We start from the raw sequence: 27,932 nt of genomic DNA on the forward strand, positions 1-27,932 counted from the left end.
ATGATAGTGAAGTGTTTAGAAGGAGGGCCATAATTGTCAATGACTTTATGCGTGGGTTATGCATGGAGAGTGGTGTGGAATTTGTGGATGTGTGGAGTGAGTTCGATGGGCAAAAGGATTTATATAAGATGGATGGGTTACATTTGAATGGATTTGGTGTACGGAGGCTTGAAAAAGTGTTGATGAATGAAGTGGAAGTACAGACTCATGGAAACTAGATTTATTAAGGGGGGGGAATAGATATGCAGACTTTAGGAAGGTAGTTGAGTGAATAAATGAGTATAATATGTCCAAGCGAGTACGAAGGACAACAAATCAGAATGTGATAGTTAGTATAAGGCATCAAAGTAGAGATGGGACTATTGGGCTTCTGCAATTCTTGTACACTAATGCCAGGAGTATTAGGAACAGAAGGAAAAGTTTTTGCACTTGGTTGGTACTTGGAAGGAGGGTATTAGAGAAACATGGCTGACAGAAGATCATAAAGCTAGTGGAATTGAATGCGACGGGTATAGCGTGTTCAGGAGTGACAGGGAGAATAAAAAGGGGGGAGGAGTGTTATTGATGATAGCTGATGAGTTGCAGCCAAGGAGTATAGAAGTTGAACTGCAGGATGGAGAAAAGAGCGCATTTGAGGCTATTTGGTGTGAGATAGAGTCTAGCAGAACAAAATATACAATTGGGTGCTGCTATAGACCAGGTGATGGAATAGATGGTGGGAATAGCATGCATAGGCAAATAGAAGAAATGAGTGGAAGGAGGGTAATTATTATGGGTGATTTCAATTATGGTAACACTGACTGGAAGGAGGAGAGGGTACATGGGAGGAAGGAATTGGATTTTATGCGGTTATTAAGGGACAACTATCTGCGACAGCATGTAGTGGAAAATAATAGGGTGACAGAGAGTGCTTGACCTAGTAATTGCATCTGAGAATTTGGCTGTAATGAACATGACCATGTTGCCACCAATTGGTGAGAGTGATCATAAGGTCATGACTTGGGAGGTGGCTAAAGGAGTGGAATTTACATTTAAGACAGGGTACATGTGGAATTACTGGGCTGGTAAGTATGACAAGCTTAGGAGTTTGATTGGTTCAGTGCCATGTTGATACTGGATGTTGATACTGCATGAGAGGTGGTTAAGAAGTGTTTGCAGGAGGCAACGGTTGACGGTATACCAAGAGTCAGAATAATAAATCAAGTAGGAGTTAAATGGCATGTAAAATTTAAAAACTGTTAAAGCGGTTATTAAGGGATAACTATCTGCAACAGCATATAATGGAAAACACTAGGGGTCAGAGAGTGCTTGACCTAGTAATTACATCTGAGGATTTGGCTGTAACGAATATGACCACATTGCCACCAATTGGTGAGAGCGATCATATGGTCTTGACTTGGGAAGTGACTAAAGGTGTGGAATTTACAATTAAGACAGGGTACATGTGGAATTATCGGGCTGGTAAGCATGACAAGCTTAGGAGTGTGTGTGCTTGGCTCAGTGCCATGGCATGTAAAACTGCAAGGGCTGGATGTTGATACTGCATGAGAGGTGGTTAAGAAGTGTTTGCAGGAGGCAACGGTTGACGGTATACCAAGAGTCCGAATAATAAATCAAGTAGGAGTTAAATGGATGAATAACAATATTAAGCTTGAGCTGCAAAAAAAGAAACAATTGTGGAGGGAATTTAAGGAGAAAGGTGACCAGCAGGCGCAGGAACAGTATAAAGCTCAGGCCAGGAAAGTAACAAGGGTGGTAAGAAAAGCAAAAGCAGATTATGAAAGAAAATTCGCCATGCAGGCTAAAGAGAATCCCAAACAGTTTTTTCAATATGTTGCAAGTTAAAGGAAAAATGTTCATGGCAGAATGATTTTAAAAAATGTCGAGGGTAGGGAGGTAACCGAATCAGTCGATATAGTGGAATTACTGAGCGAGCACTTTGCAAAACTATATCATCCAGGTGGTGACATTGCAGGAATGGAAGAATCAATAGCTTATACTGGAATTGTGATGAATGAAGTAGAGATAAATAGTCTATTACAGAACCTCAATGTCAATACATCTGTGGGATTGGATGGTATACCAGCTCGTGTCGTACGTGAAGCGGCTAAAGAATTGTCAGTGCCCTTGACCATTTTGTTTAATTTGAACCTCGGGTCTGGGTAAGTCCCAAAGGGGTGGAAAGAGGAGAAAATAATTCCGCTGCATAAAGGTGGTTCCAAGGCTGCTGTTGAAAATTAGCAACCAATCAGCATAACAGGAATCGTTAGCAAGGTCTTGGAGAAAATAGGATACTGTATCAGGGACAGCATGGTTTTGTGAAGGGTAGGTCATGCCTCAGTAACTTGCTCATGTATTATAACACAGTGACGGCTGAAATGGATAAGGGTAATGGGTTTACAGTGATTCTACTGGATTGCTAAGGCCTTTGACAGGATACCGGATGGAATTCTAATCAGTAAAATGTAGCATATGGGGATGGTGAGATGGATAGGATGGTGGATGATGGAGAGATATCAGAGAGTGGTTTATTCAGGAGTAGAGTCCACAAGACAGCCTGTGACTAGTGGTGTGTGCCACAAGGATCTGTTCTTGGACCACCGATGTTTAATTTGTTCATTAACGATATAGGAAAGGATCTAAGAGGAACAGTTCATTTGTTTGCGGATGATGCATAGTTGGGTAGGGCAATAGTGAATGCAGATGATTTGGATAGATTGGAGGTCTGGGCTAAGGAGAATGGATGTCAATTTAATGTGGCAAAATGTAAGGTTATACATTTTGGGGGTGAAAAGATTAACAGCAGTTTACTACACTGGTGGAACTGTACTCCAGGAAATTGATGAGGCACGAGATTTAGGAGTGTTGGTGGATAAGGAGTTGAAGTTTAGGGGACACATTGCAAAAGTGGCCAAATCAGCTCATCAAATCACTTGGTTGCTGAAGAATACGTTGACAAGCAGAGACAAGCAGGTTATTGTTCCTCTGTATCGAGCCTTGATAAGACCCCATCTTGACTACTGTGCCCAGATTTGGTCACCTAGGTTTCTTCTTGATGGGGAGGAGGTGGAGAGGATCCAGAGGCGAGTGACCAATATGATAGCAAGTCTGTGGAATGAACCTTATGAGAACAGGTTGAGGATTTGTGGGTTGCAAATTGGTTGATAGGCAGAGGAGGGGAGATATGATTGAGACATTCAAATTACTGAAGGGTTTCTATAAAATTAATTCAGAAGATATTTTTGAGAACAGGACTGATTGTAGGAGGACTAGGGGACATCCATGGAAGCTGGGCAAAAGTGTGATTAGTAAGGGTGTTAAAGCTGGGTTCTTTACTTTCAGGGTGGTGAATGAGTGGAATGGGCTGCCAGAGTCTGTGGTGGATGCTGTGAGAGTGAATGAGTTTAAGGCGAGGTATGATAGATACTGTATGAATGTCGAATAGTTGTGATGAACATGATTCGGGGCCTCCCTCAATGAGTCTAAGGTCTCCCTGGAGTTGCCCGTAATAATAATAATATCTCACAGAAATAACGCATGGAAGCATATGATACACTGCCCAAACAACAGTGTATCATATGATGTAACATGCAAGCACAAACAAATACCAGCGTTAGATCGCAATTATCGTTTCGTGTAATGATAATCGAAAAAATATAATTCTTTTCATATTTTCAACAGTGCCACTCATCATAATTCAGCCTTGTATCTATAATAAATAAATAATTATATATTATTTTAACAAAATAAAAGAAGATTTACAAAAAATAGTTCACCATGCACACACATCAATAATAAACATTTCATATCTCACAGAAATAAGACGAGTAAGCATATTAAAGATACACTGCCATTCGAGCAGTGTGGGAATGACGTAACATGCAATAACAAGCGCAAACGAATATTGGCGTTAGATCACAGTGCATTTTTTTCGTAATCTAAAGCGTTAATCGAACAATTCCAATTATTAACTATTCAATCAATGTCAAAACACAAGCTGTAACCTTTAACATGTTGTATTGCATTTATATAATGTTGTAAGCATTGTTATTATTTATAAACACAAACAAAATTTAATTTTTTCATTTTTTCCTTCGGGGTGCTGCAGTGTCACAGTGCTTATGTACGGGCCGCCACTGGTTCAATATTGCATTAAATTTATGATAGGAGGTATCAATATTTGTTTCCATCGTTCTCTCTTCCCAAGAAACAGTGCTCAAGTTATGCTTCAATACTCTGGAGTCAATTGTTGTGTAGGGGATGTTTTCGGTTGTTCTATCTCTGTGCTGTACTTGCAAATGCACTTTGATACCAACTGAAAATGATCTGCGAGAGGCTAGTGTAAAACTGCTGCTTGGATTTTGTTTCAACTTAAAGTTCTCCCGAAAGTTCTCATGATCTAGGCACATTCTACCACCACTGAATTCTCTCATGGGGACATTAATATATTGTTTGAGTCTATGCATGGCAAGTAAATCTAGATAATCTTGAGAGAAGCTGCTATTTCTCAGCAAGTCAATATCGTATCCCCAGTTATGAGAACATTGTGACTTTTGATCTCATCTAGACTACACTTCAAGTTCTTGTATAAAGTTGGACTCTGTGTAGCAATACAACCTATATACAGCTATTATATATATACACAACCCAATTCTCCATTTACCCGGTAGATTGATAACAGAAAAAAAACATGTAAAAAAGAATACAGTGCATATGAAAAAATAGAAGAATGGTTCCAGATGTGAAAATCTGATATGAACAATAAGTTATTTTCAAACAAAACATATGAAAATCATTGAATAAAACTCTAATTTTAATGAAATTTTTTTTATTTTAAATACTTATTCAAAGTATATACATGTTTATCTTTCTTAAAGAAAATAGTGTGTCACTAATAAAACAGAAATTCAAAAAAAGAAATTCGAATAACTCGCGCACATGGTTATTACTTAAATTTTATTCGCTTTCACTTTCTGACAGTAGCCACATTCTTTTGTGAGACTGGAATTAAATCACTTCCATCACTCGAAACACTTTGGCTGTCCTGTTCATACTGCAATGGCGAAACGTTTTCTTTAATAAAAGGAACTAAATTAGCACTAATTTCCAATAATTCTGAAGGTTGATTTTTTTAAATTTTTTTTTTTACTATGAACTCTGTAATTAATTGTTGAGATCCTGTTTTGAATAGATCTTTATATAATTCTTTATATTGCACCATACATGACTTCAAGTTCACGTTTAGACTGTTCACCTCGTTCAGTATTTGGATCACGTCTAAGAAAATGACTTTGCAATTTACTAGCCATTTGAAGCCTTTCTTTAATTAATCCTGCATTGAGTGGAATCTCTTCATCATCATCACTTTTTCATTGAGATTCTCAAGGACAGCTTTTATTATTTCATCATCACTAAAAGCCTTGTCAACCATCAATTCTTCAATATCCGCAAACGAAAAATCATCAAATTCTTCTCCGCCAACTGCATGTGCTAATCTGATGATACTGGGATGTTCAGTTATATGCAAAGGTACAGGTTTTTTTTTTGTTTTTTTTTAAACACATTCTGGCCAAGTAGCTTTCCAGCATGCATTTAAAGTTGATGGTTTCAATTCTGATAATGCCAACTTAGCAAGTTTGAGCAAATCAAAATAGAAAATTTCTTCCACACATCAATCACTGTCAGTAAATTATCCTTATAGTTTATCCAAAATGTATTGGAATGTTCTTCTTATGTAGTAAGTTTTGAAGGTAGTGATCACACCCTGGTCTAGTGGTTGTATTTGGTGGCAGAAAACAAAATTCCACATTCTGGTGTTCTAAAACAGGATGGCGAGGTGCATTGTCTATAATCAATAAAAACTTTAAAGGTCAGATTTTTTTTCCATCAAATAGCGTTTAACTTCTGGAACAAAACATTGATTCTGGAACCATTCATTAAAAATTTCTTTTGTAACCCAACCGTTTTTGTTTGTCTTCCAGTGCACTGGTAACGTGTTAAAATCTACACCTTTATTGCCCGAGGTCTTAGGGATCGATTAATGAGTAATGGTTTTAATATACGATCTCCTGAAGCATTGCTGCAAAATAACAGTCACATGATCCTTAGCTGCTTTAAAGCCACCAACACATTTGTGATTTTGCTATGTAAGTTCTACTTGACATTTTTTTCCAACAAAGGGCAGTCTCATCTGTGTTCCAAACTTGATCAGAAGTGTAGTCACCATTTTCAATAATTTTGGACTTTTGAAAGAAATTCCCTAGCTGCTGGCTCATCTGCAGATGCAGCTTCTCCTTTATTTTTACATTATGAAGCACTCAGCATAGCACCCTTCTGCTTCCAGCAACCAATGGCAAGTGAATATAATGGATCATCTGTCAGCTTACTTTAAATCATAATTACAAAAATTGAGTTTTTTGTTGTCTGCACAATTGTCTACATTTTGTAGTGTAGAGTAATCCTTGATATTTAAAACATCGAGGGGGGGGGATCCCCAAAATTCAATTTTAAGAACATAGGTACCATTCTAGGAAATGCTAATTAATAATGGAAATACCCTTTTTCACAGAACTGAATTCAAACAGAAATTTTAAAAATAAGCGCCATTTAAACCATGTTAAATCAAAATATACTGTGCAAAAATAGAATTGCTTGTGTTTTCTAAACCGTGTTATTTCAAAATCGTATAAAAAAAGTCATATAAAAAGAAAGTTACCTGTATTATGGTGTTCTAAATATAAATTGACATTTTCAGTTTTCATTTTTATGTTAGTAATGTTATAAAAAGATATGGAATTTCGAATAAAGATAATTACATCTCTAGATTTGTTATAATTTCTACACTGATAATTTTTAAATCCACTTAAATGGTACAAATCAATTTCTTAATCTTTAACCCAGATTTCTGTTAATATCAGAACATCTAGCCAATAGTTTAAATTGTCTAGCAGTAATTCAATGTATTCTAATTTATCTCGAATACTTCTTATATTTATATGCAAACTATTCAAAGTACTATTCATTGTCTGAGGATAAAAAGTTTCTTAATTCTACTGAATCATGACATATTACAAATTTATGAAAAGGGACATCACAGTTGTTATTCTCATCTGCCATTGTTGTTCGCGAGTCAGTTATTACTCTCGCTGTTTTCTCGGAGTTTACACAAGTCTTCTTCAGATCTGATTTGCATATTTTAGATGAGTCTCTTCGCATGAAATTTGCCCTGTTTGACCCAGAGATATTTGTAGCATACTTCTTTACATTTCTTGGCAATAAACAGTAATATTTTAGGTTTCCAGTCAAGTGCTCATTTAGATATATTTTGCTATCCTTAAAATTGTCACATATATCAGTTGTGTTTAGTCTATATTTAATATTTTTGTTTTCCATCCAGCCATTTGTATCCAATCGCTTTACTTTTAAATTTTATAATCAAATTCCGTCATAGGCATTGCTCTGTTTTTCTGCCCACTAGGAACATGATGTATAGCTTCAATATCATCTTCATGATAGCTAATCTTTCTTTGCTATTTTTGCATGGTTCATGAGGACCACCAACAATTTCAGGTTTGAGCTAATTGCCTGTTGATTCAGGTCATCCACTGTTTCATGAATATTTTAAGCTCCCTATGCAGCTCCATATTTGCATTTTCTAGTTCAAAGTTCTTTAAGTTCCTTAACTTCTTGTATCAGGCCAGCAATGATAGCCAGAAAGTCATCCATTTTTGTACAAGGTATATTCTGTCAAACTTCTTAAGTCGTTGACGTCTTTTTTAATTCTTTCATTATCCACATTAAATCTGTAATACATATATTGTCCATGTTACTAATCTCTGGAATGCACAAGTCATTACCCGTGGGAGAAGTTGCCAGCAGGCAATGGCTAGCACTGGAATGGCATCCGTCGTGGAACAAAGAGTTGGAACACTGAGCAGATCTTTGTTGTTTGCAGAATTTGCACAAAGCACATTTCCAGTTTTGTTTCCCTTTAGAGAGCTTTTTAAATTGGCTTTCTCTGAGACCAGCACAATAAAAATGATAACTACTTTTGCATTTATCTGCACACTTCATAACAGATGTAATGTCAATATGTCTCTTCACAAAATTAGCAGCTGATTGCCATTATGTGTTAGATAGAGTTTAGCACTAAAGCTAATCTCATTCTTTGTTCTAGGTATTCACCACATATACTAGTCCAATGGCGACCATTGACTAACAGCAGGTTGAATAGGCAATTTTTTTTTAAAACTGCTTGCAGAGGTTAACTTTCATAGAGCTGAGCATTACATTACCTGGTAGAGGGCATTACAGGCTACACTTCAAGAATTACTATAATACATTTTTTTAATAAGATAACTAATTAAAACGTTGTTTACTACGGAGTACTATTTCACACGACTATTAGGCACTGTGCCATCAAGTGGAATGAATATTTTATTTTCATTTCTTGTCTTTTATGACAAATTTTAGTGCATACTGGTTTGTTAGTTTAAATATTGTCAATTTGATTTTACTTTTACTGTAATTGGTTGGGTATAATTTTATTTCCAATCTTTTATAAGCTTTCTCCCCCACATTCACAAAAAAACGTTAACACCATGTCAATGCAGGCCTGGTTGCCCAAGTGGTTGGTGTATCCGCTCTCCAGCCAAATGGCTGCGGGTTCGAATCCCACCGTGGGCATGAATGTTCGTGATTGTCTGTGAAAATACTAATGGTGGTGGGCAGTAGATGGCATTGGTGTAGTTGCTGTTTGTTGGTGGATTGAATGGTGGAGACAGAATTGTAGAGTATGTGCCCTCCCTCGATGAGTCTTTGGAATCCCTGGAGGTGTCAGGTAATAATAATAATAATAATAGCAAATTTAATCAATACAGCAAACTACGAAAAGCCCTAATGGAAACTCCACAGCCAGAATAACATTCTAAAGAAAATTTGCTATAGCAAATAAATTGTTCCAGTGGCTTTATTAGTTTTCTATATAAGAGTTGACCATATGAAGTGTGATTACTACAATAAGTAAGAAGTATTACAGCTAACATCATAGACCAAAAATAACCCCAGGTAGGTAGTATATTTCAAAATAGTAACAGTGTTCATCTTTTTGATTTACATTCAAAATTAATGGCATTCTTTTAAACATCAGCAACAAATTGAAAGCAAGCAGATACAAAAAGATAACTTTGCTAACTATATTAGAGTAACTCTTACTATTAATAGTGATTCTTCTTTTTATGGGACTCTTAAAGAGAGAAATTGATTTCAAAAAGATCACCCCTCACCCCACCCCCAACACATCTACATCCAATTTCAACACTGATAAATATGACAACTTTCAATTTATTTCACATAATGTAATTCTCGAACTGCTGATACTTTGGCTTTGACTGCTTGATTCAATTTTGAAGTTTGGCTATCATTTCTAAGAGGTGACAAACAAAATTTTATCATAAGGTATAATCATGTAACGAAGCTATGCAACACACTATATGAACAGCAAAACTTACTTATGAAAGTGATCAATACAGTGCATTTGGTTTGCAGAATCAACTGTAAAATGGATACTGTTATATTTCTGTTAAAGAGATTTTTACTCCAAATGTTTATTAATTACCCAAGGGTTCAATTCTGATTGGTGCAATGACTTAACTATTTCTTTTAGAATCCAGAAAATTATTCACTGAAGAGTCAAATAAGAAAAATACATTTAATGAAACTAAAGCATTATATACATTTACATAACATTACATAAATTACTATAAAATTAACTGGATCCAGGGCCTTCTAAAATAAATCTGCACTTGAGAGATTTTCTTATCCAAAAATATTAAATCATTCATTCTCTGACTCATTCTATTATTGGATTGTTTGACATATACTTAATCACATCTACCAGATTAAACACCTTGTTTTCAAACAAAAATGTTTAGTCCGTTTCTTTGTTAAGCTCTTTCTGAAAATATAAAAATTTCTTCTCTTTCATGGGATCTTTTTTTATCTCCCTTATGTAGGATACAATATTATTCCCCCTGTCTCACTGAAGTATAAATATTCTTATCTCTTGCAGTTCTATTTGACACACAATTTATTTTGTACCAGAGAAAGGAGTTTCTTCTACTACTTCATAAACAACATATCTAATTTGAGCTCTTCATATTAAGCCACTTTACAGTTTCAAATTTCACCAATTGCTTTTTCCATAGTAATCCAGTGTCCTTAAAATAGAAGATGAAACCTTCCATTCAGCATTTCCTTGAACCTTCAATTAGAATGTCAATTGCAATATCTTCTTTTATTTACTAAATACTTGTTGACGGTCTCAACTCCTCCAGCTGAAAGACTCAATTCTAAGATTCCTTTTCAGAAGCGAGAAGTTGCGTATAATGGCCGACACATCTCTGTTGCATAAACAGAATGTCTAAACAAATCATCACAAATACCTCAACACTTAATTTTTAATTACAATAAAAAAAAATTGAATGTAACACAACTATCAGAATCTAGTAAGTATATCAATTTCAAATGGTTTACATTTCATTTTGACAATGATAACATCAATAACGAGCACATCGCAAGTGGCAATGTACATGTTACAAAATCAAAACTAATAATATATTAACCTAGATAAATAATTGTAAAAAATATTCATAATCGTAAGTTATGATAATAGTTTTCAATTTATTTCACATTATGTGATTCTCAAATTGCTGATAGGCTTTGATTAGCTGATTGAATTTTGAAGTTTGGCTATCGTTTCTAAGAAGCAATAAACAGAATTTTATCATAAGGTATAATTATGTACTAAAGCTATGCAACATACTATATGAACAGCAAAACTTACTTATGAAAGTCATCGATACAGTGAATTTGGTTTGTAGCATCAACTGTAAAAGGAATACCATCCAGGCATTTTCCACAAACTACGCATGTAAAGCAAGCAGGATGATAGGGTTTTCCAGTTGCACGCAGAATCTGTAGAATAAGCAACTTTATTTTAGCAATGCAAAGTAAAAAATAAATAAGGAAAAGAAAAGTGATAGAAAGTAACAGTATTTTTTTTTTTACAGATGCAATGTTAAATATACCTACACGGTCTAAAATTGATGTACCGCACACACAGCACTTATCTAGTGTATTCTGCAAAAGAAATATAAAATATATATAATGTCAAATGGTAACTATTTTCTATAAAATTGCTTTTACAATTTTAGAGGTTACAATAATAAGCATTAATCATATATAACTGTCAGAGTTACACACTAACAAAGTTTTTGGGGTGATGATTTTTTAAAATTTTATTTATTTATTTGTACTAAGAGCCTGTGTAGCTCAGTGGATGTGGCGTTTGCATACCACGGTGCTTGACCGCACGAAGGAAGACTTGGTTTCGAGTCTAGTCGACGACTAGAGGAAATTTTTCTAAGCCTTTTTTCGACCGGTTCCCGAGTTAGTCGATCTCTGGCACGGGCAAGCGGGTTTTTTCTCCCGGAAACTCGGGTTTTTCGTCCTGTAAACTCAAGAAAATCGACCGTAGAACCCACATTATTTCAGACATTAAATATATTGTGTTAGGGTTAAGGACCACGAGATGGCAGCACATTTGAGCCGTCTCTCTTCACTGTGTACCGCTTAATTGGTGATAGCCTTGGGCCATCTATCTCTGATTGGTACCAGTGGAGATTGAACTGCCCACTCAGTCTCCAAAAGTTAGATAGGGCTAAATGGCCTCGCCTACTCCCCATATAGGGGAATAAAAAGGCGCTAGCTGATTTTTTTATTTTTTTATTTGTACTTTTACATGCAGAGTATTATATTTTTCATTTTTAAAGTAGGACAGAATACATAAAACAAACAACTAAATTAATAAGCCAAAAGGTATAATTAATTTCAATGGATTTCGATCCGAGTTTCGTACCCGGCTGTAGAAACAAAGGGATTTACCATCCCCCTTTCTAAGTTTTTTAATCCATAAAATTAATTTTTTTTTAATTTCAAAATATGATTTTAATATATATTGCAAAGCTGTATTCTAAAATAAAATGAGATTGCAAAAAATTCTCAAATTTTGTGAAAATTTTTGCTAAAGAAATATCATTACTTTACATTCTTATGATTTCTACACATGTAGTTACTTGTAGCTGAAGTTAAACTTAACTTTTGAATATGGTTTTGTTTTTCATGCAACCTAGCCATGTGGTATATGAAAAGCAAAACAACCATATCTAGTACTGTTGTTCTGTTGGATTCTGATTATGTAGAAATTAGAATAAATGTTATTTGATTCAGAATCCAACATGATTTTCCGTCACAAGAGCTACATTTGTAAATATTATTTAATGAAAATAACATAAATTATAATTTGATATCATATAACTACCTTAATTATATCAAATATTTAATTATTTAATCAAAGGAATGTGTTAATGATAATAAGATTCTGTATTAAATATTATTAAGCTATTTTATTTATTGTTATGTCAATATTATAAGAACTTATATTTGCAATTTAACTACGCATTTATTGAAAAGCAAATATTCTAATTATTCCTATTTTGTAAAAGCTTAACGTTATGTAATAACTTAATGTAGTATTATAGCCTAATGTAACATTGGCGAGAATGTTTACGTTTATCTGTTGTCATAGAGATACGTGAAATAAACGAGCGCGAGTGGAACAGAGCGTGGGCTAAATAAAGAAGAGAAAATATATAGGAGGTAAGAGAGTTGGGACAGAAACTGGGAGTGAAAGGAAGCAAGGGGATAAACTAGAGAAGTAGAAGTAAATAAAAGGTTCTTAAGGGTAGGAGTTAAGTGGATAATTTTTATAAGTGAGCAAGGACGAAACGAATTTTATAGTTAGCTGAAAGTGAAATCAGCAGTAATAATAGAAGGGAAATTAATGCTACAATTGGATAAAATAAAAAGCTGGACGTTTAAGGAAGAATTCTGAATAAACCCAGCTGGTCTAGAATTGCGGCTTATTTCTGATTTGCCCTAAAAAGAACCTCACAGTGTTTTAATTAGTTTATGAGTGGTAACAAGGATAGTTGAAGTACCCTGTAATTGATGTCTAGAATTCCGAAGTGCAATTGATAGTGCTTTAAGTATAACCGTGGATAAGTCTTGTAGATGTGTTTTTTTTTTAAGTAAGATAAATAAATTCCAAAAGTTTGCTCACAACATAATTGATGTACTAGGAACTATTTCCGGTAAGGTCTATCATAGTGTATTATTTCAATGCTTGAAGAATTGTGTGTTAATTATGCTATGCTTAACCTAACTTTAACTGTGGAAACTCTTCGTGATTGAGAGTTGGAGATAAGAATTGTTTGAAAGATATTTTCAGCTATTAGTGCCTGTGATATTTTGAACTTATAGCATGACTGAGAAATGTGTGAAAATTGATTAGATTGGATGTTCTATTATATTTATTTAAGTGTAGAAACTTTGTAACCCAGAAGCTGTGAAAGTGCATGTGAAGACTTGGAAGATTGTGATAATGTGATTAACTCGACTTAATGTTTGACTTGTTTCTACTATTAAAAATTAGAAGTAAAATTTATGTATGTGTTATATGACCTATATTAAATGCTTCATTTGTTAATCTAACTATCGTATTTGCTTGAATTTCTTTTTACTGCACCGTTCACAAAAATTCGAATCTAGTGGGAATCCCAGAAAGAAAATAAATACTTCGGCCTGAATGAATGAAAAGACTGCTAACTAACTTTGAATTGATCCTACTATTTCATATAGACTTATCTAAGGATAGAGTGGCGCAGTATAACAGAAATTTCTCTACCCTTGGATTAGTGATCAATTTACAATTAGTTGTGTTTTATTTTATGAAAGTGACTTGTAACAAGATGGTGGATTCGAACACAACATGAAGAAAACGTCACGACAAATGGCGCAGTCGACAGGATGAGATTTAATTGATAGAAAGTAATTTAACAGCTGTAAATTAAGAGATTGAATTTAGCTTGATAATAATAATTGTGGAATTACTCCCTGAAAATTTAGAAAGTAAATTAAATAAATCACAATGAACTGGTTGTAATCTGAAATCAGGCAAAGATAAAGTTTGTTTTTTTTGAAATTAAAGGATTATATTATTTAAATTAATACTTTATTTATCACTATGGCTGTTACTTCAAATTCAGAGATGGAAGACAGTGAATTTTTTAGGAGTGTGAATCCCCAACAGGTAGTTCCCCAATTTTCAGGAGAAGACTCTGATGATGTGTTATCCTTTTTTACTTATATTGAGAAACTCAGAGAAACAGCAGGTTGGACAGACTTTCAGTTGTTGATATTACTTAGAAACAAACTAATTGGTAAAGCTAAGACATATTTTTTTTCATCTCCTATACTTAAAGAAACATTTGAGTACAAGAAGTTTAAAGAAGTCTTACTATCTCAATTTTGTAAACGGAGGAGTGTTGGACCAAATTTGTGGAAGCTACAGAGGATTATACAGAAGGACAAAGAATGTGTTGGTGATTTCTACAATCGGTTACTAACTCTCTCTGAAAGTTTAAATGTATCCAATGAAGACAAACCTCATTTGGATTGGGCAGTTTATCAGCAATTTAGACAAGGTGTCAAACAAGAACTGAGGGAGACAGCCTATAAGAAGAAGATAACCTCACTAGAGGAATGCCTTGTAGCTGTCAAGGAAAAGGAACAGATGATTGGAGACCTTTGTCCCTCATCCAATATAGGCCTTGTAAACATAGTAGAAACAACTGATTGTTCCATAGGTGTGAATAAATCCTCAAAAGAGAATAGAAGGAAAGAAGATGAAAGGAAAATCATTAGAGAGAATTCTATTAATCATAACTGCATGTCCGACACAAATGAACAAACCAACATGAAATTATTCAAGGAAGTAAAAGAAATTGTTCACCAGGAGGTAGAAAAGTTGCAACAGCCAATGAAGAATAAGTTAGATGAAGTAATAAAAAAATTGACAGAAATAACTGTAGGATTTCAAGAGAACTTCAATCCCACAGCAGAACATGTTAGCAAAGTAGTCAAACTGGAAGTTGAGAGGAAAAATAAACCAATTTTGGCTAAATTGGATACAGTAGTGGAAGCCCTGGAGAATGTTCGACAGCAAATTCCCATTGATCCTCAACCTCAGACAAGGAGAAAATTTCTCACAGATGGTGGAGATCCTCCTAAATGTTTTAATTGCAACAAGATTGGTCACATCACTAGGAATTGCTACCTTAATAAAAGAAACTACTCTAACAGCAGAAGGAACTCTAGTTTTGGACATATTTCTCACAGAACATATAATAAGTCTCAAAATTTCCCTAGATCAAGAGAGTTAATGATGAAGATTACAGGATGTGTCAAAGGTCATAATTGTAACATTCTATTTGACACAGGTTGTAATGCCTCAATCATCAGTAAGCATTAATTCCTAAAATTAAGAGATAAATTATGGAAAAATGTTACCAATTTAAGGAGACCTGTAAGAATTTCCACTTTCTGATTCGAGATCTACAGCATATGAAAAAGTTCGCACACAAATTTATATACCAGACATCAACCTCTGTGTATATCAAGATCTATTGATAGTCCCTTTCTCTCCTAGCTTAAATGCTCACATAATATTAGGAACAAATTTTATGGAGAAGCATCACTTCTCTTGTGATTTTACCAGAGGTCAAATATCCCTAATGAATAGAAGAATATGTGTTAAAGGAAACAATAAGTCTGAATGCACAGGAACAAGGCAACTAACAAGAAGATTTTGTGTGCCTAATCAAAAAGAACAACCTAATAAAATGCAATCATCTGTAGATAAACAAATTGTGAAAAATACTGATTTAAGCTCTACTATACTTGATCAGCCTGTTATTCAACTTGACACTGACTTGACATCAAAACTTCAAGAATCTGATTCTGAGCAAGAAATTTGTGCTGAGAATCAATTACCAGCTGAGATTACTTTTACTAAGGTATCAGCTTTGCATATCAGAACTGAAAATATGAGAAGAGGAAACAATTACAAGGATTTGAATGATCGCAGAAGGAAGACTAGAAGAATGGATTACCAAAATAGAAGATATGCTACAGTCAAATGTGATAACAGTAAGAATCTGAGCAAAAACAAGGAAGATAATACATGCATTGTAGAAAACACAGGAGAGAATTTCATCCAAACAAGGTATAACCTAGAAAAAAAAAAAAAAAGGGGGGGTGGTGGTAAAAGTCTGATACACCACCTATGAGTTTAGTGTGAAAAATACTGATTTAAGCTCTACTATACTTGATCAGCCTGTTATTCAACTTGACATCAAAACTTCAAGTATCTGATTCTGAGCAAGAAATTTGTGCTGAGAATCAATTACCAGCTGAGATTAATTTTACTAAGGTATCAGCTTTGCATATCAGAACTGAAAATATGAGAAGAGGAAACAATTACAAGGATTTGAATGATCGCAGAAGGAAGAAAAATTAGAATAAATGTTATTTGATTCAGAATCCAACAGTTCCCTTTTGAATTATAATAACCATGAGCAACACTTATGTTTGCAAATAGTTATAATATCCATTTCATATCTAAAGAGGAAATACTTTTATATACCACTGCATATTAAATTCACATGTGCAAAAGCATAAGATCATATGTGCAAAAGTAAAAATAATTGTAATTGACATTGATCATCATTTAACGATAAAACTAGCAGTAAAATTAGAAACACCTAATGTGAAATATCAGTTATCCCACTACTTTAAATATGACCAACTCTTTTTACTTCTGAGAAATGGTCTTAAACTCATCACATCAGTGTTAACTATTTTTTAAGCAATTAAAACACATCACATTAATTTACTACTGGCTCTGAAATCTCTCACTTGCGGTAGTGATAAAAAAAAAACTTTTTTTTGTAGCTTAGGCCTATTGGAATCTAATGGTGGATTAAACAAGAATCAAGTGAGCTTTATTGCACTCATCATTTCTGTATGAATTTATTATTTGATTTTTATATCTGTGAATCTTTTTCCCCCATTGGAATAAGATGACTTGAGATTTGGCCAAAAATTGTTTAGAAAGAAAGTTCTGCATCATTAAACATCCTTGATTATGATAACTAATTTTTTTCTAGTATTCTCAAAAAATCTATGTAAAATATCACTTCCATTTAGAAACATTTTTCATTTGAATACTTAACGCAATCTGGCCATATATATTGTTATTCTGATAAAATTCATTTTGTCTGTGCTTCCCAGAAAATTCTAGGACCGTTTTTAACTGCCATTCTAAATATGGACACTATCCAATATTTTAAACCACAGGGTGGCCTCTTGTGGGAATGGATACTTGGGAGAAGGGAGACAATGTCAGGTAACACTGAGCCCAGTGGAGTCTAGAAGGGATAATGCTGGGTATAGAAACAATGGCATTTATATGCTGTATACTAATGCCAGGAGTATCCGGAATAAGGGAGAGGAATTGGTAGCGCAGATAGCATCAGCCTGGGCCAAAAATTATTGCGATCACTGAGATGTGGTTGACAGAAGGGGATATAACAACAGGAATAGAAGTCGCTGGGTATAGCATTTTTCGTCAGGATAGGAGGGGAAAGCGTGGTGGTGGGGTAATGCTTATGATAAGTGATGACCTATGTCCTCTAAGAGTGGAGAATTTGGAAGGAAGTGAGACAAATGATTTTGAGAGCATATGGTGTGAGGTAGAGGTAGGCAAGACAGGATATTTAGTGGGGTGTTGCTACAGACCCAGGAGCACAGAGGATGGGGACCAGGAGATGTTTAGACAGCTAAGTTTGGCAAGTGCAAGAAGAATGATTGTTATGGGAGATTTTAACTTCAGTAGTATAAATTGGAGAGGAAGAGGCATGTAGCAATAGGGGAATGGAATTTCTAGAATTCTTGAGGGACAACTGTCTTAGGCAACATGTAACAGAGGGAACAAGAGGTTCAAAAGTTTTGGATTTGGTTATAGCATCAGAAGAGTTGATAATAACTGAGTTGACGTCTCTCCCACCAGTTGGAGAGAGTGACCATATGGTGTTGACTTCGAAAATGAATAGACATGCAGGAGTATCAAAGAGACGGGAACTTATGTGGAATTATAAGGCAGGTGATTATAATAGTCTTAGACGTCAACTTCGGGAAGTTTCATAGAGGGAGGAATTGGAAGGCCGGGATATCACTAGTGCGTGGGAAATTGTGAAAGAATATTTGTTATCAGCAATGGTAAGTTGTATACCACGAGCGAAGAAGAGGACGCAATTTGGAGTAAAGTGGATGACAAATAATATTAAACAGGAATTGCATGCAAAAAAGAGGCTATGGAAGAGATGCATGAGGAATATAAGACACAGGCCAGAAGAGCGACTAGTGTGGTAAGGAAAGCGAAACTGGAATATGAGAGGAGATTGGCCCTAAGATCCAAAGAAAATCCTAGGGAATTTTTTAGCTATGTGGCCAGTATGAGGAGAAATGATTGTGGAAGAATGATATTGTGGGATAAAAATGGGAATACAGTGACTGATGCAGAGGACATAGTGGAATTGTTCAATGAACACTTTACTGGAGTATTTCATCCTAGAGGAGTCAGTTTTAATGCTAGAGGGATAGGACTGGTTCGAGGTCTGGAGGTACAGGAGGAGAGTGTGTTTCAGATACTGAGTACTCTGGATGTCAGTAAAGCTGTGGGACTGGATGGTATTTCACACGAGTTTTGAGAGAATGTGCTAGGGAATTGACAGTGCCTTTAACCTGGCTTTTCAATGAAAGTCTGGCTTTGGCAAAGGTGCCCAGGGAATGGAAGGAAGGTAAGATAGTGCCATTGCATAAGGGTGGTAACAGACTGGAAGTGTCTAATTATAGGCCAGTCTGTGTGTCATCAGTAGTTGTTAAGATCTTGGAGAAAGTAGTGAGGGACCGTATACAGCATTGGGCAGATGAGGGTAATGTTATCTGTGAGAATCAACATGGATTTGTGAAAGGACGCTCTTGTTTTAGCAATATGCTAGCCTTTTATAATAAAGTTACAAGAACATTAGATGAGGGAAAGGCATATACTGCAATTTTCTTAGACTTGGCGAAGGCATTTGACAGGGTGCCACATGATAAGCTGATATTTAAGTTGCAGCACATGGGTCTGGATGTCAGATTGGTCAACTGGATTCAGGATTGGCTGTCTGATAGGTATCAGAGAAGTGTGTATGGTGGAGCAGTTTCCAGGAGGCAGAGGATTACAAGTGGGGTCCCACAGGGCTCAGTACTAGGACCTATATTGTTTAACCTTTATATCAATGACATAGCCAGTGGATTGCAGGGGGATATTCAGTTGTTTGCGGATGATGCAAAGCTGGGAAGGATTATTAGTAATAGTGCAGATGTGGTAGCCCTGCAAGAGGATTTAAATAAGCTACATAGATGGGCAAATGAATGGGGGTGTCAGTTTAATGCAACAAAATGTAAGGTCTTGAGGTTTGGGAAATATCGATGGGATGCTGCATACTCTAGGGGAGGAGTTATACTGGAGGAAGTAGGGGAGACAAGGGATCTGGGGTTGATGATTGATAGAGACCTGAAGTTTAGGGGACATATTGCAAAGGTGGTGAAGGTAACACAGAGGATTGCTGCTATTATGAGAAGGACACTGACCTGCAGAGATAAGAGGGTTATCATTCCGTTGTATAATTCTCTGATCAGACCACACTTGGACTATTGTTCTCAGATTTGGTCCCCAGGATTTGAAGGGGATAAAATAACTGTGGAAAGGATACAAAGACGGATGACAAAGATGGTTTTAGGACTGTACAAGGATAGTTATGAGGATCGGCTGAGAGAATGTGGACTGCAGAGTTTGGTGGATAGAAGGAGAGGTGATATGATTGAGACTTTTAAACTCTTGAGAGGTGGTTACAGGGTTGACACTGGGGAGTTCTTTCGCTTGGTTGAACAGCGGGAAGGAGTGATGACAAGAGGCCATCCCTGGAAGTTACGAAAGGAAACTGTGAGCAAGAGGGTAAGGAGTGGTTTCTTTGTGTGGAGGGTGGTTGAGCCGTGGAATGCATTGCCTGATGGAGTGGTGGGAGCGAGAACGGTCAGTGAGTTTAAGGAGTGGTATGATAGACTTTGTGTTTCTCAGGGGGGGGGGGGGAGACCTCCCCTTGATGAGTCTTGACAGACTAGGAAGGACCCCCCTCGATGAGTCTTTTGACTCCTTGGAGGCCTGAATAATAATAATAATAATAATTAATTAAATAAATTATTTATTGAAAAATTTCAGACAGGTATATTTGATGTGATTCAGCAACAATCACATAAAAAATTATATATTACATAATATATGTAATACATTATATTACATAATATAATATAAAGTATCCACAAAAACCGTGGATAATTTTTGTTTTCTTCTAACAGATCTTGAAACAGGAAAAAAAAAACTGTGCTGCATATAAATCAGATTTTTCAGAATCTTGTTATCATATACATTGCTGATGTCCCTTTCTACAGTTGCTGGACAACATCTTTGTATATCCAAAGCAAACTAAACCACAATGGCCAGGTGCCTGACAAACTTCTAAGTGAAAGAATGGATCGCACTCCATTTCACTCTCTGTGACACTCCCTATCAGCAATTTGCAGCCAATGAACACCACACCACCATCACCTAATGAACAATCTTCTGCTTCCTGCATACTTCTTCCATTTCATTACCTGATAATGTATGTCCTTCATAATCTTAGTTATCCTCTGTGCTGTTTCTACTGTCATATATGGAGAATGCAGAGAATGTTTGTCAGAAATATTTCATGAGTGAATGCAAGAAATGAGAGTCATGTGGAAGTGGAAGAATGAAGTGACTGATATTAAGGATGTAAGGCAGGATTGGGAAAGTGTTATGGAGAATGTAGCAGGAGCATTAAAGATAGTGCACAAAATACAAATGAGAGTTTGAAGGAAGTGGATGAAAGTAATAATATGAATGAGGAGATGCCAGTGCAGAAAGATACTGCACACTTATGCAGACTCCTTCACAGGACAAAACTTGAGCAACTGGAGAAATGATTGGTGTGTGGTGTAGCAGGATGGAAAAAGAAAGGGTTAATGGTAAAAGAATGATTTATGAAATATACAATAAGAGAGGATATAAAAGAGTTGTTGGAAGAAGCAAAAATGAGGAGTAAGAAAGTAACGATTGCAAGTCTTTTGCCACAGTATGAGAGAGACAGAATTGTGAAGAGCTATGATTGCCAATGAGTCAATGAGAAAATTGTGTAGGAGAAATGGCATGCAATGTATAGATGGTGTATAGATGTGTGGAGTGAATTTGATGGACAAAAGGATCTGCATATGCTTGATGCACTGCACTTGAATGGTTTTGGAGTTAGATGATTGGAAAAAGTGTTGTTCTGCAAGAGTTTGGAAGAGCAAAACCAGGGAAACTATAGATATCGACCAGAGAATTGGAAAAGGCGGAAAAATGTTTGACTAAACTTAGACAGGATAAGAAAAAGGATCTGAACAAGAACAGGCAGGAAAGTACTGAACTTGGTAATCATAACATTAATAACAACAAGGTGAGTCAGTTAAAATCTAAGAAAAAAGAAGTGATATGGTATGGTGACGCAATCTTGAAATTTGTGCTTGCTGAGGGAGTTACCACTTCTCGTTTCCCGTGGGAGAAAATTAAAAATATGACAAACGTATTTGAAAATCAAAAAAAGGAAAGTAAAAGAGATGGTAGTTCTGGTAGGTATAATTTAAGTAGTAACAAATATAGTATGAGAGAAGATATGAAAGGCCTGTTGGAATAAGTGAGAAAGAAATGTGAGAGAGTAAAAATTGTAGGATTACTACCCAGATATGACAATACTGAGTTAAGGGCAATGATAGCAAATGATTTCACGTGCATTTCTGCATAGAAGAAATTCATGCAAGTTTTTAGATGTGTTTTTTTAGAGGATTTGAAATTGGAAGCAATCACTATTTTGTCTTGAGCAAGATAAAATTGCATTTCATTTTGAAAAGAAAAACATGTAAAAAGGTTTTAAAGCAAATAAAAGGTGAGCAGCTCTCAGATGTGAACTGTAGACTAAAATACACAAAGATTATTGAAGAAAAAATGAAAGAGTTTGAGAACAGGAACCAAACCTTGGAGATTCAGTGGCAAGCCCTAACGAAAACGTTGACTGACTGATTGATTGATTCAGCCAGAGAGGCATGTGGTGAAGTTGTCTACAAGGATAGAAAAATCAGAAGTCCATGGTGGACACAGGAAGTTAAAGAGGCAGTGAAGGAAAAGAAAAAAAACAACAAAAGTTCCTGGCAAATAAGTCAGCTTGTGCTCTTAGAGAATACAGAGACAAATGTAAGAAAGCTAAACACTGTGTAAAACTAGCTAAACAAAAGTAATGGGAAGACATTGGTAAAACATAGGAAATAAATATCAAGAAGGTGGCAAGATATTCTGGAGGTTGTTGAAGAAGCTCAGAAATGGAAGGAGTGCTGTAAAAGGAATTAGAGATGATAAAGGTGACATGAAAACTGGAGAAAAGATATCCTTAAAGTATGGTGTAATTACTTCGAAAAATTGCTAAATGAAACAAGCAGTGATAGCACAGTGGTAAAAACACTCAAAAGTCATGAAGTCAGGAATACATATCCATACTTGAAGTAGAAAAAGCCATCAAAGGCCTGAGATGTGGAAATGCAGCTGCAGTAGATGATATTTGACCAGAAATGCTTAATTATGGAGGTATAAAAGTCTTACAGTGCCTGCACTGCATAGATCAACAGGCCTGGATAGAGGGACGAATTCCGGATGATTGGGGTAGAGCTGTCATAGTACCAATATATAAAAAGGGAAATAAAACGGAATGTGAGAATTACAGAGGTATTTCTCTACTGAGTGTTCCTGGTAAGATTTATGCCAGTATACTTGAGAAACAGTTGAGAAGGATTGTGGAAGAGAAGCTTGGTGAATAACAAGCTGGATTCAAGCCAAATAGAGGCTGTCAGGATCAGATTTTCACTTTACAACAAATAGTTGAGAAGTTATGGGAATATAACAACGATCTGTATTTAAGTTTTGTAGATGTGTAAAAAGCTTATGAAAAATTGCCAGGAGAGAAGCTATTCAAATTGTTACAGTTGTATGGGGTATTATGGTGTACAGTTGTATGGGGCATTATATATCAACAATATTTAAGTCTTTATTTTAGTTGTAAGTCAGCAGTTAGAATTGAAGGAAGTACAGGAAGATAGTTTAATATTAAATCTGGTGTCAGACAAGGATGTACATTATTGGCTCTGTTATTTATTATCTATATGGATCAGATTATGAAGGAGAGTGGTATTAAACCTGAAATGAAAATTGGAGATATTAATCTCAGCTCTTTGCTTTATGCGTACGATGTTATACTTCTAAAATAAATCTGCTACAAGTCTGCAAGATTCCTTGATTAAATTGAATAACTATTGTGATAGATTTGGTATAAATGTCAGCAATAACAAGACAAAGACAATGAAAATAGCCAGAAGCATTGAAAATATCAAGTGCATTGTGAATGGAGAACCTATAAAACAAGTAATACATTTCAGCTACTTAGGCACGATTTTTAATGAACATGGCAATTTAAATATGGAAATAGACAACAGAATCAACAAAGCTGGTATGGTAGGAAGTCAACTGAATGAATTTATATGGAATAAGAGAGAAATTGGTCAAAACACTAAATTAGTTGTATACAATACAGTGTTCAAACCAATCTTAACTTATGGATCTGAGAGCTGGGTCAGAAGTAAAGCACTTGATCAAAGACTAGAGACTGCAGATACGAGATTCCTGACAAAGATTAGGGGCATGAACAGATGACATCAATGGCAATATCATATTAAAAACGAGATATTAGGAAAGAACTTGACATTGTCAGCATCCAGGAATGTGTTAGCAGAACTAATCTCAGGTGGTATGGTCACTTAAACAGAATGGGAGAATAAAGATTAGCAAAACAAGTGTTCTTTGCCAGGTTGGTAGGAAAAAGACCCAGAGGAAGACAAAGATATAGGTGGATTGATACGGTAAAAACTACCTTAGAAGATAGAAATATAAGATCTGATAATGTTGAAGTCTTTACAGGTAACAAACTGATTAGGAGGAAAATTGTAATTAGGATGTTAGTAATGGTGTAAATTTTTCATGTAGTACTATCATATCTTGTACATCCCTTGAGGGTATATGACTGGAATTTGATGATAATGTCTTTGAGCATGATTATGTATGTTGCGAAGGGGTGTAAAAATATGCTTTGGGTTCGGACCTTTTAAGTATGTCTGGGGAGAGAAAAGAGAACATTCTAGAACAAGACTAAATCAATTGCATATCTGATTATAAGAATAGGATAGGTGCTAATTTATTATGTCTATACACAAATGCCAGGAGCATCAGAAACAAAGGGATGAGTTCGTTGTTTTATTGAATACGATGTGGCCTAAGGTTGTTGGCATTAGTGAAACCTGGCTATCAGAATCAGATATGGTAAGTGGGATCGAGTGTAATGGGTATACTATTTTTAGTAATGACAGAAGATATAGGAGAGGAAGAGTACTGCTAATGTTATCAAATGACTTAAATCCAGTTCGAATAGAAACAAGAAAACAATGATGGTAACAATATCCCATGTAGCGGTGAGTTTGATTCTATCTAGTGTGAACTGGAGGCTGGGTACCAATCGAATGATCATTATGGGTGACTTTAATTTTCCAAATCTTGATTGGGTAGAAGAAAAATTTCATGATAAGAAAGAAGAGGAATTTATTGCATTGTTGCGAGACAACTTTTTCAAGCAGCATGTGAAAGAAGGGACCTGAGGTCAAGTGTTGGATTTGCTCATAGCGTGTCAGAAGGGGGGTCTGTTAAGAATAGGGATGTTTTACCACCAATTAGTGACAGTGATCATTTTATTGCTGTCTTAAGTATCTAATCGTATTGATGTTCTGATTAAAACAGGTTACATGTACACTTATGATCTTGAAAGTGTGACAAAACTAATCTTGGAGAGATTTCTTATTGACTGAGCTTTAGTTTCAGAAAATATAATGAGTGGTTCTCACATTATAAGCCATTATTTTTGGATACCTCTAGTCCAGATGCCCTGTATAAATAAAAGAATGATCAGCATGCTCATGAGCAATATAAAGCACAACATGAGCAATATAAAGCACAAGCAAGCAAGAAGGATAACAAGTATGGTAATGAAGGCTATATTAGATTTTAAGAGAAAATTAGCCAAGTAGGCCAAAGTAAAGAGAAAAGCATTTTTTTTTTGCTGCGTATACAAGACAGTGTTCAAACCAATTTTAACTTATGGATCTGAGACCACTGAGATCTGAGGCAAGTAAGAATAAGAATGATTATGGGAAGATAAATTTACTCGGTGCTGATGGTAGGAAAGTGACAGAAACAGAAGAAATAATTTGGTTACTAAACGTTCACTTTCAAAGGTATACCATCCTGGTAGCGACTGCTGTTACTGACATGACAAAGACTGATCTCAGACTGAGGTAGATGAACCTCCAGTTCATCTATCTCAGCATACTGAAAATATCAATTAATCAGCATATTGAAAAATATCAGTGTGAATACAGCAGTGGGCCTGACGGTATGTCAGCTCAAGAATTACCTCTGATGAAGTTGTTTAATATAAGTCTCAGCTCTAGGCGAGGATTCAAGTGAGTGGAAAGAGAGTAAGATAGTTGAAAGTTTATTTTTCACTTGGTTAGAGTATAATAAATTTAGTTTAATCCTTTATCCAAGTGTGAGCAAACAAAGTTTGCGCCTGAAGTATCTTCAGAACTGGGGTAAGGTGGTACAACACCAGGGCAACTCGTTGCAAAGGTGGAGCAAGCTACCATCACTCCTGTCTCAGTATCTCCTATAATGCAAAACACATCTCTTGCGGATATGTCTAATGTTATGCATTAAGGGAAGGGCCACTACCCAGACTAGTTTCGACCTTTATTGAGGTCTCTTCAGTGGGAGCCTGGCCCAGGTTGAGATACCAGGCAGAAGCATTAGCAGGTCATCTCTACCTATAGGGGTTGCCAAATGGTGTGCCACCCTTTTTTAATAAATTACTCTGGATTTAGAGAAAGATGTTGAAAGTTTATTTTTCACTTGGTTAGAGTATAATAAATTTAGTTTAATCCTTATTTCCAAGTGTGAGCAAACAAAGTTTGCGCCTGAAGTATCTTCAGGACTGGGGTAAGGTGGTACCCCTATATGTAGAGATGACCTGCTAATGCTTCTGCCTGGTATCTCAACTTGGGCCTGGCTCCCACTGAAGAGACCTCAATAAAGGTCGAAACTAGTCTGGGTAGTGGTCCTTCCCTTAATGCATAACGTTAGACATATCCGCAAGGAGATGTGTTTTGCATTATAGGAGATACTGAGACAGGAGTGTTGGTAGCTTGCTCCACCTTTGCAACGAGTTGCCCTGGTGTTGTACCACCTTACCCCAGTCCTGAAGATACTTCAGGTGCAAACTTTGTTTGCTCACACTTGGATAAAAGATTAAACTAAATTTATTATACTCTAACCAAGTGAAAAATAAACTTTCAACATCTTTCTCTAAATCCAGAGTAATTTATTAAAAAAGGGTGGCACACCATTTGGCAACCCCTATAGGTAGAGATGACCTGCTAATGCTTCTGCCTGGCTCCCACTGAAGTGACCTCAATAAAGGTCAGAACTAGTCTGGGTAGTGGCCCTTCCCTTAATGCATAACATTAGACATATCTGCAAGGAGATGTGTTTTGCATTATAGGAGATACTGAGACAGGAGTGTTGGTAGCTTGCTCCACCTTTGCAACGAGTTGCCCTGGCAACGGTGGACGAGCACAACGGGTAAGGTGGCCAGGGCAACTCGTTGCCCTGGTCACCTTACCCCAGTCCTGAAGATACTTCAGGCGCAAACTTTGTTTGCTCACACTTGGATAAAGGGTTAAACTAAATTTATTATTAGTAAGATAGTTGCAATACATAAATTACAGTAAAATTAGTATCTCTGGAGTGGTGGTTAAAATATTGGAAAAGTTGGTTAAAAATAAAATTCAGAAATGGATGGATAGGAATATGATATTCTATATTGGGCAGTATGGTTTTGTAAAAGGGAGCGGTATATTCACATTTTATAATAATGTGACAGCAGAATTAGATAAGTGAAATGGCTATGCTATGATACTGATAAACTTTGCAAAGGCATTTGATGGAATACCACATGGAAAATTATTACATAAGTTGGAGCCAAAATGGGAAAGAATATGAAGTTGGGAGCTGAAAGACAGACATCAGAGGGTGGTATATGGTGGAAGAGGAATAAAGGCAAACGAGGGTGCGTGCATTATGGAGTGCCGCAGGGCTCTGTACTAGGACCACTCTCTTTGGAATAAAGGCAAATGAGGGGACATTATGGAGTGCCCCATGGCTCTGTACTAGAACTGTTGGATCCTACTTCTTCTCATCTGTACTTTGGATCCGACATGATTACTATTACGATGTTCTTAACTAATTGATAAGTTGTAAGTTGATCTCTAATTCAAATATAAAGAAAATTTATATTTAAAGACTGCGCCACTTTATACCTGAATTAGTTCAATAATTGAAGATAAACCAACTCTCAACTACCCTTCCTTTATATGTTGTTATTATATATACTAGCAGAGAATATTTAACTTACTTAATTAACCGCTTTGGTTCGAATATTTTATGAATGGTGCAGTAAAAGAGATTCAGGCAAAATACAACTTTTGATTAACAAAAACAAACATTTAATTTTAAAATCACAAATTTTACACTTAAGTTTAAATCAGTGATTAAGATATCACAAACATTTTAGCTTCTCTGATAAGTACAATCATACAAACTCAGA

The 27,932-nt window shown here is 35.8% G+C and overlaps 1 protein-coding gene across 2 annotated transcripts in view; it reads right to left on the reverse strand.

Annotated features, from left to right (window-relative positions):
- LOC150107764 (lipoma-preferred partner homolog) overlaps window positions 1–27,932 on the reverse strand; it is a 219,139-nt gene that overhangs the window by 57,219 nt on the left and 133,988 nt on the right. For both annotated transcript variants that reach the window (XM_090391523.1, XM_090391524.1), the window contains 2 exons: window positions 11,092–11,139; window positions 10,844–10,974 (listed from right to left, as the gene is read on the reverse strand). In XM_090391523.1, coding sequence (XP_090247649.1) covers window positions 10,844–10,974; window positions 11,092–11,139 — 179 coding nt within the window. The remainder of the gene's footprint in view (window positions 1–10,843; window positions 10,975–11,091; window positions 11,140–27,932) is intronic.

This window comes from Typopeltis vanoorti, chromosome 4 (assembly GCF_054136105.1).
Source record: "Typopeltis vanoorti isolate ZY-2024b chromosome 4, IOZ_Tvanoo_1.0, whole genome shotgun sequence".
In the NCBI taxonomy this organism is placed as follows: Eukaryota; Metazoa; Arthropoda; class Arachnida; order Uropygi; family Thelyphonidae; genus Typopeltis; species Typopeltis vanoorti.